This window comes from Rana temporaria, chromosome 1 (assembly GCF_905171775.1).
Source record: "Rana temporaria chromosome 1, aRanTem1.1, whole genome shotgun sequence".
Lineage (NCBI taxonomy): Eukaryota > Metazoa > Chordata > Amphibia > Anura > Ranidae > Rana > Rana temporaria.
Window position 1 is genome coordinate 249,262,326 of NC_053489.1, and position 13,945 is coordinate 249,276,270.

General features: G+C 37.6%; 1 protein-coding gene across 1 annotated transcript in view; it reads left to right on the forward strand.

Moving 5' to 3' along the window:
* LOC120940484 (ubiquitin carboxyl-terminal hydrolase CYLD-like) overlaps positions 1-13,945 on the forward strand; it is a 56,919-nt gene that overhangs the window by 27,171 nt on the left and 15,803 nt on the right. Inside the window, exons 6-10 of the mRNA XM_040353394.1 lie at positions 2,820-2,988; positions 3,085-3,226; positions 6,771-6,893; positions 11,152-11,243; positions 13,141-13,204. Of these exons, the coding sequence (XP_040209328.1) occupies positions 2,820-2,988; positions 3,085-3,226; positions 6,771-6,893; positions 11,152-11,243; positions 13,141-13,204 (590 nt within the window). The remainder of the gene's footprint in view (positions 1-2,819; positions 2,989-3,084; positions 3,227-6,770; positions 6,894-11,151; positions 11,244-13,140; positions 13,205-13,945) is intronic.

The window sequence follows — 13,945 nt, forward strand, 5'->3', positions numbered from 1 at the left end:
AGTTTTGCATGTACTGCCAAGCTAGTTGATGAAAACGGCTATTTTTAAGCAGATCATTTTTTTGGGCCCAGAAAGATCGGTTCAAAAAAAAAGTTAATTTTTCAGACTGCAAACTCATAAAAAAAAATAATAATTTAAGCTGAAAAAAATTAATTAGCTTTGTTGTAGATACCAATAGTATATTGAATTGGATTTTTGACGACTAGATTAAAACATCTGTGGGCACCGTTGGGTAGATTTTGCTGTAGGCGGCTAATTTGTCAGTGCACAGTGGACTGACATTTTTTTCACTTGAATGTCAAACAGCTGACCTAGAATATGCAATAAGAGGATGACAGATCTTCACCTGCACGTGGTGTTCATGTACTCCTTTCCATTCACCTGCATGTAGTCCAGAACTTTGGATTGGTTGCCAAATAATTCCAACATGTAAAGCCAAAGTAATTCCAACCATTGTAAATGTTTAAATTCTTATTTTAAAGTGTTACTAAACCCACAACTGTAAAATCAGTCTGTATATGCAGTAAAGCATGCTTGTTATACTTACTGTGGAACCTAAGGGGTTAATCCTCTGCATTGTGTATAAAAGGCTGTTTGATCTTGTATGCACAGATCCTCCTCCTTTCTTCCACTGACTCCAGAACAGGTCTGATAAGATAGTTACTGGAGTCATGCTGCACATGCTCAGTTTGGTGGGTTTTTTTTTTTTTTGTTTTTTTTTCTTGGGAGGGTGCATGTGATCAGCATGGTCTGGACAAGAGGGTCAGGGGTTCTGGATTCTAAAAAGGGCAGCTCAGTGTAGTATGAAAACTCCTCCTACAAACTTTAAAGTGGTTGTGAACCCTGCTTTGTATTTTTTTATTTTTTTTTTTACCTACTAAGACTTGCCTGTAGGTAAAATAAATATCTTCTAAACATGCACAGTTTAGGAGATATTCACCCTGCATGCAGCCACTGATGTCGACAGCGCATGCGCTCTGAAGGTCCGGCATACCGCAACGGATCTTCAGAGCTGCTTGCTGGAACCGAGGGCTCCCATGCGCAGGAGTGACTTCAACGCGGCTCCAGCCACTCGTAGCGTCTCAGCCTGCGATCCCAGAAGAAAGGACAAGAGTAGATGTCGGCCCCAGTCGCGGTTGGAAGGACTTCGTTCTAAGGTGAGTATTTTGTAATGTTCTAGTATGAGATGCATGCTAGCACATTATGCCATTGCCTTGCAGGATTTTTATTTATTTTTTCAGCGATTTACAACCGCTTTACCCAGGAACTGATAGAAGTCACAAGACTGCTATACTGCTGATGAGAAAGGGTATTTAGCAGTTTATATTTACTAAAATAATTGCAATTGCATGGTCTGTGTACTGTGGGAGACCACATATAGTGAACGCAGGGTCCTGGGCCTGGGTTTAGTAACACTTTAAACATACCAAAATAGTTTTCTGCAGTGTTTTTATTTACATTCTACCCACTAACCCATGCTACATTCAAGGCATGCCTCTGGTGATAACGGCCATTGTGCTTATGTCAACTCTCAGATAAACTTTAATGCTCTAAGATCACTGGGGCTATAGGTGGTCATGAGTGCAGTACCATAGCATCTGCAGATTTAAATAGCGGCTAAAATGGAACCAACCTTGGTGGACAGAAGGGATTATTTTCCCTTTTTCTCGAAAGGTAAAATTTACTGACACAACCAGGTATGTCTCCACCAACCACTGGCAACTGAAGATCAAAGATCATTCATTGCTGTAGTGTGCCATCATCGCATCTGCATATAGAAAGGAAGTGTAAAGTGTGGAGGGGACTTTAAGGTGCACACACACAAGAATGAACTTGTTTCCATACCGCAATACTTTGTTGTATAAAATCAACACCTTTTGTTAAACAACACTTATTGAGTGCTCGTTCACACTAGGAACTGCATTGGAACGCACAGGAATGCTATGCGATTCCTGTGCTATTCACATGCAGTTCCGTGCAGTGCGATTTCAGGCAATTCATTTTTAATGGGCTGCAATTGCACCGCACCAAAGGTTGTGCATGCACTACTGTTTAAAATGAACCTGCTTACATAGTACTTTTGCTCCATACAATCAGGTGTGAGCAATCGCACTGCATTTGCATCCTGCATTTGGAGTGTTGATAACTCGGCACTGACACCCGCTGAAGATCGCAAGGGCAGTGTGATTGGAATTCAGTGCATGAAGCTGCATGGGAACATGTCTTTCCTGCACAGTATTTTAGTGTGAACTGGCTCCAAAAACTTATTTAAGTGTTTAATAAATGTTGCAAGTCATATACAATATTTTTTGCAGCATGGAAATAATGAAATTCTTGTGTGTGCCTTGAAAGTCCCCTCCATACTTTACAGTTGTTACTTTCTATATATGTCTCCACCAACCACAGAAAGCAGTCACCTACTCTCTCATCCGTTAGGGGCCCTGTGGGTGTGTAACTAAGTATATGAATTTGTTATTGTCAGCCAGTGAATCATATCTTTTTCTGTTTTAATGCCCTGCATTAAAATCAACTTTTTTTTTTTTTTAACTGAGCGATTTGTTCACTTGGGTTCTATAGTGATGTGTTGATAATCACACAAAGGCAGCCCTCTGAATGCACCAACAGTAATTCCTTACCCCATCTTATAGTTCTGGTTAAACCTGTTAAAGCATGTTTGTATGGCAAGCATTTTTCTTGCTATAGTAAAATATATTATGGTGCCTCTTTATGTGCAACTACCAACTAACAAAAAGTTTGTACTTTTTCGTAATAGATTGTGGAACAGATTTTTTTATTTTATTTTGTGATTGTTTTGATAGGAGGACGAGCTCCCCTCTGCCTACACTGATGGAATTTACAGAGGAGTAAGATATTTTTTCTGTGGACCCAACAAAGCCTTGTTTGTGAAACTGCGAAACTGCCGCCCAGACTCTCGTTTTTATTCATTGCATGATCCAACCAATCCGATTCTGAGATGTAACTCTATTGGTAAGCATTGCAGGCTTAAGTTGGTTTTAGGATTTAGAATTTGAAATGACAAAGTTTACAGATTTTTCTAACTTCTGGGATCTATCTGCATCACAGCATTCCAAGAGTACAGTAGCGAATGTGTTGAGGAGAACACGCCACCTGCAGCAGACAAAGAAGGATTAGAGCGTATGATTGGCTGGAAAAAGGGGATACAAGGACATTGCAACTCCTGTTATTTGGATGCAACATTATTCTGGTAAAAAAAACATTGTTCTGATATCCCATGAAATCTGTGATATAAAAAGTAGTACAGTTTATGGTCTATAGTACTGCCCACTTCTAACACCAAAAATGATTACTACAGGCCTTTTGTAGGTCAGTTTTGCAGACCATTTTTAAAGCAAATGTAATGCTTGTAAAGGATGCATTTTTTATATTATTTACCCTTCTCTGATGTGCGGTTACCAAATGAACACTTACTTGAGGCTGGATCTATATAAGAAGCTGGCGCCTTGTGCTGACTTTCACTGGCTCTGTTGCTAGTGTCCCTATGCTCTGACTTGTAGTATAACTCTTAGGTGTACTGCTTTTGCATACTGTATTACTATATTTAGATTATTTTTTTTATGGTTGTTGAATATTTAGTTCTGAGATTCTCAATGCTGTTCTATTTATGTCTGTTACCATCATCTGTTCTATTTATGTATGTTACTGTCATTTGGATTCCCTTGTTGCCCCGACTTCCCTTTGTGTCATGACTCTGCCTGGCCTGACCAATGCTCATCTTTTGCCTAAATGCGGCCTTACCCTGACCACAGCTTTCTTACAGAGTCAATACTATATACCCACTTGCTTATTGACTTAATACTTTCAATCCTCTACTAGCACACCAGCTGTCAGTACAGGAGCAAACAGCAAAGCATCGGTAGAGCAAGTTTCTTTGCAGGATTTCCTGGTGAAGACTGCACGCTTGTATTTATTTTTTGCACCTCAGGTGAGCCCACACTTCCCTCATGTGGCAAAGCAGATTGACAGTCACCCCTGACAATGGACAAAACTGAACTACCCTTTGGCAATAGGGTGTTCTAATGCTGTACGTTTTTGTTTAATATGCTAATTTCAAGGAGGTGGGGGGGGGGGGGTTATGGTGGCTGACAGGTCCTACAAAGTGGTTTTAGAGCAGCTAGAAAACAGTGACAATAAATTATAATCACTTGCAGAATTGAGCGATAGCGATTTGTGGGGAAATTCAACATCAAACACTGAAAGTGACGACAATTCTGCAACTGAACAAATTTCAGTGTTTTTGATTTGATTACAATATTGAATACATTTTATTATATTATTATTTTTGATAATTTTTTATAGTTATTTATTATAATTTATGATTTTGTGTTTCAAACTTCATACCTGGGATGTCTACTAGACTCTTGTTTGGACAGATTTAAGTGAGTTGTTCCTAAGAATTACAGGCCTACAATGGAAAACGCCAAATGTCTATGCAAAATAATGGTACCGCTTTCAGCATGAAAAATATGACATAATCATACCTCCAGGGAGGTTAATGAAGGGTTTAGTACTGTAATATCCTTTTTTTGGAGTTAAGGGACACAGGTCCCATCCTCTGTGCTTCTGATTAACCCCTAATATTGCATTTCCACAAAACTGTAGCATGATGGGAGAGGGAGGGGTTTTACCTGTCTCTCTCACAGATTTGTTTGATGGTATCCAATCCTCCTGTAGGCAGCAGCATAACCCAGTGTTTCAGAATTGCTTCTACCTTGTATCCTTTAATGAACTTCGAGAAAAGGTTTTTACAGTTTCCTATAATTTCAGCCCTTGTGCACTGACCACTAACAAATCTTAAGACTTTCGAAACTTCTCACATTAAAAAATTCTTCTCTTCTGCTTAATCTCTGGAGAGTTTGAGCTAAAAGAACAAACCCGCTAAATATACTGTATATAATTTGTTGGAAATTTAGCAGTAACTTTGCCACTAGTTGGTGCTATTAAGGGCTATGTTAAGAAAAACACAGAGGGTCTGTAAGGCTGGTCATAAATGGCTCTAATTTAGGTCATTCAGCCTGCAAAAGACAGAGAAAATCACTTAAAAAAATATATATATATATATATATATATATATATATATATATATATATATATATAAATAAATAAAGAATGAACTTCCCATGTTAATCCCCTACTGAGCAAAGAGGGCATAGGAATATCAGAATTGCTTTAACCACTTTAGCTCTCGCCTGTACACCATCAGACCAATTTTTACATTTGTGATATGGACCGGTATATTTTGAAATAATTTTGTTATAACATAAGATAGCAAAGCGTTTTGTTTTTTCTTTGTTTTTTTGACAAAGAGGGCTTTCTTTTGGTGATATTGATTTGCCTACAAAATTTATTTTATTTTCAATGCAGTCTTTAGACAAAATGTCATTAGAAAAAAAAAGTTAATTTTAGTTTTTCTTTTGTTTTTTTTGATCAGTGTTTAAAAGATTTTGTCACTGTAGATACAAAAAAATAATTATTTTGTTTCAGAACATTTATATCTATTCCTCACACGTTCTCTTCCTCCTACCAGTTTGTTTTGTTGATTTTTATATAGATAGATAGATAGATAGATAGATAGATAGATAGATAGATAGATAGATAGATAGATAGATAGATAGATAGATAGATAGATAGATAGATAGATAGATAGATAGATAGATAGATAGATAGATAGATAGATATAGAGAGAGAGAGATATCTATATCTATCTATCTATATATAATAAAAATCAACAAAACAAACTGGTAGGAGGAAGAGAACGTGTGAGGAATAGATATAAATATTCTGAAACAAAATACTTATTTTTTTGTATCTACAGTGACAAAATCCTTTAATATATATATATATATATATATATATATATATATATATATATATATATATATATATATATATATATATATATATATATATATATATATATATATATATATATATATATATATATATATGTATATATTTTTTTTTAAAGCATTACTATTTCAACTTTTGGATTTGTTTTGTTTTTTTGGTGTCCCATTAAAAATGCACATAATTGATTTCAGTCGTAAAAAGCTTTGCACCGTAATCTTAACTTTAGTGTAATTTTAAAAGGGACAAATTATAGAATTATAATTTATACATTATTAATCAAAGGTTGTTTTAAGTGACATTGTATGCAGATCAAAGGTAACCCTTTTGCTCTGCATAAGGATAAAGAAAAGGTATTCAATCAATAATGTTACATTGTATTTCCCTGTTATGCTCCTGAACAGTGTTTACAAAGACTCTGTTTTCAAGCTCTGTGTTTACTTGGCAGAGGTTGCAGCCACTGCTGTGTTAGAGAACAGGTCCCAGCTGTCAAAACGAATTGCTGTTAAAAAGTGGCAGGTTGGGAGCAGCGCAAACACAGCATGCCAACTAGCACTTTCAAACCCCTAAATTGCTCTTGTGGCAACTGTACTTTAAGTTCAGGAAGCAAGATTAAATGAAAGAAGAATCAACATGTCAACAGCAAGGACAGTAAGCCTATTTTGTTAGATGACAAATTTATGTTCATCTAAAAAAAAAATCTGGAGAAAGTTTTCCCATATTACAAAAAAATAAATAAAAGAACTACAGCTTTAAAACATACTAATTGTAACAAGTTTGGTTAGTGTGCTCTTGTTGTTTTTTATTTTTTTCTTAAATATCTTAATATATAATTAATGTAATATATCGTGACAATACTTTATTTCTTTTTTTTTTCCTACCAGTATGTTTGCATGCTCCTCGGTAATGGATACCATGCTGCATCGTCCTCCAGATAAGAATGATAATGATTCATATGTTGATACCCGAGACTTGCTGCGCACTGAGATAGTTAACCCTTTACGGAAGTGAGTGAATATATTAATAAAGTGTGTTTGTGTGTAAGCCCCAACAATGAAATTCTGCTCCCTTTTGGTCTATCTAATAAATTACTGGAAGCATTTTGCTATTTTTATTGGGTGCAAAAAAACCTGCTGATCTTGTCAAAAATGGAGAGCTGTCCTGTGTCTTCCGTTTATTTAGGCTAGATTTCCACCGTGACCTGAAAGTCGCGCAATTTTGATGCGACTTGAAGCAATGCCTGTGTATTCTTGAGGTCTATGGACCTCAAGTCGCATTAAAGTGGGACAAAAGTAGTGCAGGTAGATTGGGGGGATCCGCGCTTAGGATAAAAAGATTTTTAAGCTGCTGCCTCCCTGACAGGTTTCAAGGAAACCTGGATATATTGATTAATTAGATTTGGGGATAATGGCGCTGCTTATACTTTGTGTTTGAGTGTCCACAAGATGTCCTATATTATGAAATGATGTTGTATTTGTAGGGGAGCTCCAATTACTAGGAGAGACCAATGGAAGTGGGTCTCCTAGACCTTATTGTCGTTTATCCAAACGACCAGGTGCTACCCCCTTTTTATTGCTTATAAACCGCACTGGTGTCCCAATGATCCGTTGGTTCTTCCAGTGAAATTAGTGCGTATGCTTCAAAGGGAGTGTGGAAACAGCCAGTAAGTTAAATTGTAGTTCTGGTAATGTCCTATGTGCTAAGTGTCACAAATGCTTTCAAAGTGTAACCTTGGAATGGTGATATGTGCAATATGTGCCCAAGTCCGGTATTCCGTGATATCCAAATAAAATATATATAAAACACAAAAGATATGTATAGAGTGTCCCCCAGGGCACTGTAAGTGAAAAATCAGGGTTTAACACCCTGTAGTGACGAAAAATAAATTTATAAAAAATGTCAACCAATTTATATATGGATAGTGCCTTATTCCAGGACACTGTGCAGGCAAGAAGTGATGGTTGTACTGTGAGCCTTAATGTGAATCACTTCTACCAAAAAGTGAATTAAAAAATGAATGTAAAGAAAAAATAATACATAAAAAAATATATAATGAAAAAAAAGGGACAATACTGTTCGGTTATGACCAACCACAAATAATGTCAAACCTATTACAAAAATTAAATGCAGAGCGACAGTTGATTCATATCAATATATACCATCCCTAGAGGGTGCATGGAATAGGATAAAAATATATATATATATATATATATATATATATAAGCTAGCTGTTATTACTTAAAAAAATGTTCACAATGAAAAGAGAACATGTGAGGAATGAAGTGGAGTGTCCGAGATCACATATACAAATAATCAAAAATCAGCAACCCTCAGTGGGTGTAAGCAATGATTTTGCTAAGAAGACCTCTTGATTAAACAGGATCTCAAAGACCAAACAATAATTCAGTTTGGAAACAATGTATCACTGATGATAAAAGTGCATGATTGGAAAAACAAAATAGTGACTTCATGTGATTTTCTTCTTTATCGTGACTTTTGTGCTCCCCCTGTTGGGTCCCCACTCACCAGATGTTGGCACCCCAAGGGGCAAAAGGCAATGGTGGTGGTACCTCGGTAGTTGTTGTTGCAACAACAACTACCGAGGTACCACCACCATTGCCTTTTGCCCCTAGGGGTGCCAACATCTGGTGAGTGGGGACCCAACAGGGGGAGCACAAAAGTCACGATAAAGAAGAAAATCACATGAAGTCACTATTTTGTTTTTCCAATCATGCACTTTTATCATCAGTGATACATTGTTTCCAAACTGAATTATTGTTTGGTCTTTGAGATCCTGTTTAATCAAGAGGTCTTCTTAGCAAAATCATTGCTTACACCCACTGAGGGTTGCTGATTTTTGATTATTTGTATATGTGATCTCGGACACTCCACTTCATTCCTCACATGTTCTCTTTTCATTGTGAACATTTTTTTAAGTAATAACAGCTAGCTTATATATATATATATATATATATATATATATTTTTTTTTATCCTATTCCATGCACCCTCTAGGGATGGTATATATTGATATGAATCAACTGTCGCTCTGCATTTAATTTTTGTAATAGGTTTGACATTATTTGTGGTTGGTCATAACCGAACAGTATTGTCCCTTTTTTTTCATTATATATTTTTTTATGTATTATTTTTTCTTTACATTCATTTTTTAATTCACTTTTTGGTAGAAGTGATTCACATTAAGGCTCACAGTACAACCATCACTTCTTGCCTGCACAGTGTCCTGGAATAAGGCACTATCCATATATAAATTGGTTGACATTTTTTATAAATTTATTTTTCGTCACTACAGGGTGTTAAACCCTGATTTTTCACTTACAGTGCCCTGGGGGACACTCTATACATATCTTTTGTGTTTTATATATATTTTATTTGGATATCATGGAATACCGGACTTGGGCACATATTGCACATATCACCATTCCAAGGTTACACTTTGAAAGCATTTGTGACACTTAGCACATAGGACATTACCAGAACTACAATTTAACTTACTGGCTGTTTCCACACTCCCTTTGAAGCATACGCACTAATTTCACTGGAAGAACCAACGGATCATTGGGACACCAGTGCGGTTTATAAGCAATAAAAAAGGGGGTAGCACCTGGTCGTTTGGATAAACGACAATAAGGTCTAGGAGACCCACTTCCATTGGTCTCTCCTAGTAATTGGAGCTCCCCTACAAATGCAACATCATTTCATAATATAGGACATCTTGTGGACACTCAAACACAAAGTATAAGCAGCGCCATTATCCCCAAATCTAATTAATCAAAAGTAGTGCAGGGACTACTTTGAAGTCGCACAGATATGAACGGTACTCATTGGAAATCATGGGGTACGACTTGTCGTGCGACTTTGCAGTCCCAAGTCACATGACAAGTCACACTAGTGGAAACCAAGCCTAAAGGCTTGTTTAAAAAAAAACGTACCTCCTCTGTGCAGTTAGTTTTGCACAGAGCAGCCTGGATCCTCCTCTTCTCTGGTCCCTCTTTTCTGCTCTTGGCCCCTCCCTCCTGGCGAGTGCCCCTCAGCCAGCAGCTCTCTGTGGGGGCACCCAAGCCCAGTCAGAGCTCTGTGTATCCATTCAGACACAGAGACCCGACCTGGCCCTGCCCCATCTCTCCCCTGATTGGCTGGCTGACTTTGACAGCCGTAGGAGCCAATGGCGCCGCTGCTGTGTCTCAGCCTATCAGGAGGTGTGTCCCTTTTAGACACTCATGGACATCACTGACATCACAGAAAAAAAAATATTACCAACCATTATTTTAGGACCTCACAGGGAAAAGACATTATCTTGAGAAATGGGCCCTGCAAGGTCCAAAAACCATGGTTGGTGGTATTCTGTTTCTAAGCACGGAATAAAGATTTTCCTTCTTTAGGATTTTTTTTCTATGTGATTTGGGGTAAAATCGCACGTCTTGGGAACTCTAGGGGCAAGATTGATCTCCTCTCCAAAATAAATAGACATTCAAGGAGTGTACCAGCTTATTAGTGTACAAACCAGACTGGGCATTGAATGCAGTTTTCCTGCATCACTTTGAAAATGTCAATGTTAACTTAATTGCACCGCAAATGCAGTGCACTAGATCACATGGTACATTAGTAACATATGATCCGGTTTCTGTGCATGCACAACTTTTAGCGTGGTCCATGTGTTTGAAATTGCCCTGCACCCAGATTGCTTGTGAACTGCACAAGAACGCACAGCTAATTCATGGTGTAAACCGGTACTTAAAGTGTAATGTTAAAATGTAAACGTATATCTGGATTGGCCAATTCTTTCTCCCCCTATGCCTTACTATCTGCAGCTTTCTCACCTTTAACACTGACTGTTTTCCTTCTTTTTTCCGTCTTTTTTCTCTATTTCATGCTCTCCTCTCAAGGCCACAGTAGACAGTTATCTTCATACAATCTCTGCTTAGTTGTCAGTTAACTCCTTGCTTGTTCAATTGCAAAGTATTTTCACTTACTTTGGCTCACATGGATGTACCTCCTGACAGGTAATATTGACTGTTTATTTTACTACTGAACGGAGTATTTTAAAATGATTGTCTTTGCATGGCCATTAACCTCTTGGAAATCCAGTCAATTATTAATAGATGTGTGGTAAACTGTGTTTTTTCTTCATTACTTTTTTAAGTAACAGAAAAGTTGATTTTAACTTTTGTGTAAAATATTAAATGGATATTTTTTTTTAAGTTATCTCCACTTATTCCTTCTGTAATGTGTTCTCTTCATTTAGGAATGGCTATGTATGTGCCACTAAAATAATGGCCTTAAGGAAGATTTTGGAGGCTGCAGGGAAGAGCACAGGCTTCACCAATGAAGAAAAAGGTGACTACAGTGATATTGTAGAATACATTATAGAGTGATATTTTAGAATACATTATAGTAATGCAAACTTGTACACCAAGCTGTCTTGCGGCATTGTGAAATGTAAAGTTCTACTAAAATATCCGCTGTCGGCCAGTGTTGAAGTTAACAAAGGGCGATGATCACTTACTTTGTCATATGACAGTGTTTTGATTTAGGGATTGGCTACTAGGCCTGAGCATTGTCATGTTCCTATATAGTATCAGGTGTTTTGGAGTCGCAGCAACAGAATTAAAAGCGATGCTCCGAAGGTGAACCACATAAGGACCTGCGCACGACTATATACGTCCTCTTTTTGAATGATAATGGTGGTCTCCGTGGCGGATTCACAGCGAGATCACCGTTATCGGCGGTGGGAGAGGGCCCCTGCGCCCTCTGCTTCTTACCAGCAGCGGTGGAGGGGATCGGGTCCTGTCCGTAACTTGTCAAGTATACGAGTAAGGCCAAGATGGCCCCCACCAGTCTCCATAACATAGCAGGGCGAAAGCAGCGTCAAAACGTCACTTCTGCCCATATGTCTTAAAGAGACAATTTATTTTTGTCATTTTTTTCAAATGACAATTTATTTTTATTGCATTTTAGCCCAAATATGACATCTGCAGTCTTTTTGACCCCAGATCTCATATTTAAAAGGACCTGTCATGCTTTTTCCTATTATAAGGGATGTTTACATTCCTTGTAATAGGAATAAAATTTATCAAAAATTATTATTTATTTTTTTAAAGCGCCCCGTCCCGACTCGCTCGCAGAAGCAAATGCATACATAAGTCCCGCCCACATATGAAAACGGTGTTAAAACCACACGTGAGGTATCACCGCGATCGTTAGACCTCATCTGTAACTCAAAACATGCAACCTGTAGAATTTTTTTAAATGTCGCCTATGCAGATTTTTAAGGGTAAATGTTGGACGCCATTCCACGAGTGGGCGAAATTTTGAAGCGTGACATGTTGGGTATCAATTTACTCGGCGTAACATTATCTTTCACAATATAAAAAAAATTGGGCTAACTTTACTGTTGTCTTTTTTTTTATTCCAAAAAGTGAATTGTTTCCAAAAAACTTGTAAGACCACTGCGCAAATATGGTGTGACAAAGTATTGCAATGACCGCCATTTTATTCTCTATGGTGTTAGGAAAAAAATGTATAATGTTTGGGGGTTCTAAGTAATTTTCTAGCAAAAAAAAAATAGTTTTTAACGTGTAAACACTGATTCTTAAAAACAGGCAAGGTCCTTTAAGTGGTTAAAGTGATTTGTAAAGTCAAAAGGTTGTTTTATCCTAATGCATTTTTTTTGCATTAGGATAAATAGCTTTCTGTGTGTAGCAGCTCCCCCCCCCCCCCCAATACTTGCCCGAGCCCCATCTCTATCCAGTGATGTCCATGAGTAAATCGGCAGTCCTGGACTCTCCATCCTTATTGACTGAGACACAGCAGTGGCGTCATTGGCTCCCTCTGCTGTCAAACGCATTTAGCCAATCTGGAGAAAGGCCAATCTGGAGAAAGGCCAAAACCACAGCTCTGTTTCTGAATGGATAGATGGAGCTGCAGCTCGGCTCGGTGTGCCCCCCATAGCAAGCTGCTTGCTTGTGGGGGCACTCAGCAGGATGGAGGACCAGGAGCTCCAGCCAGGGACCCGAGAAGAGGAGGATCCGGGCTGCTCTGTGCAAAAACCACTACACAGAGCAAGTAAGTATAACCTGTTTGTTATTTTAATATAAAAAAAAATGAGACTTTACATTCACTTTAAGATACTATAGAAATACATTAAATGTCCCGATTGATCACATATCCTACTGTAGGTCTAATATTAAAGTCTGATATGCATGTCTCATCTCCCACTTTTTCCCATTTACAGATCCTGAGGAGTTTCTAAATCAGTTATTCCAGGTTCTCAGGGTAGAGCCGCTCTTTTATATTCGGTAAGAAAAGGCATTGTCCTGAAAAACATACTTTACTTACTTTTTATTTAATATGGACAGTACAGTATAAGCTGAAGAATTACATTTTTCTAATTGCTCTGGAAATGTTTCAGTAGTAGAAAACAAAGAAGTATACAAAAGAGGTCTGTGTGCAGCATGTATAACTTTGAAATGGTTACATATAGTTACATAGTAGGTGAGGTTGAAAAAAAGACACAAGTCCATCAAGTCCAACCTATGTGTGTGAGATTATATGTCAGTATTACATTGTATATTCCTGTATGTTGTGGTCAGTCAGGTGCTTATCTAATAGTTTTTTGGTTCTAAAGCCTTATGTTTTTTTTTACCTTAAAGGGTCACTAAAGGAAAAACATTTTTTAGCTAAATGGCTTCCTTTACCTTACTGCAGTACTGGTTTCATGTCCTCATTGTTCGTTTTTGCTTTGAAGTAGCTGTAATTCTGCTGTGATCTCCACACTTCCTGCTTGCCTGTTTCCTTATAACCATGGTGCTGGGAGATTTTCACGGTGGTCTAAGCTGTCATTACTGTGTGTCTAAAACTCCTCAGAACCAATCAGATTCATTTTAAAAACAAAACACTGCCCAGGATTTGTTGTTTTTGTTCTGTGAGTCTTCCCGACTCACCTCTCACCTGGAAATTCATGTATGTACCTTTAAAACCGAACGTGAAACTAGAGGCACATTATATGATAGATTAAATTCAATTTTTAATCATTTTTA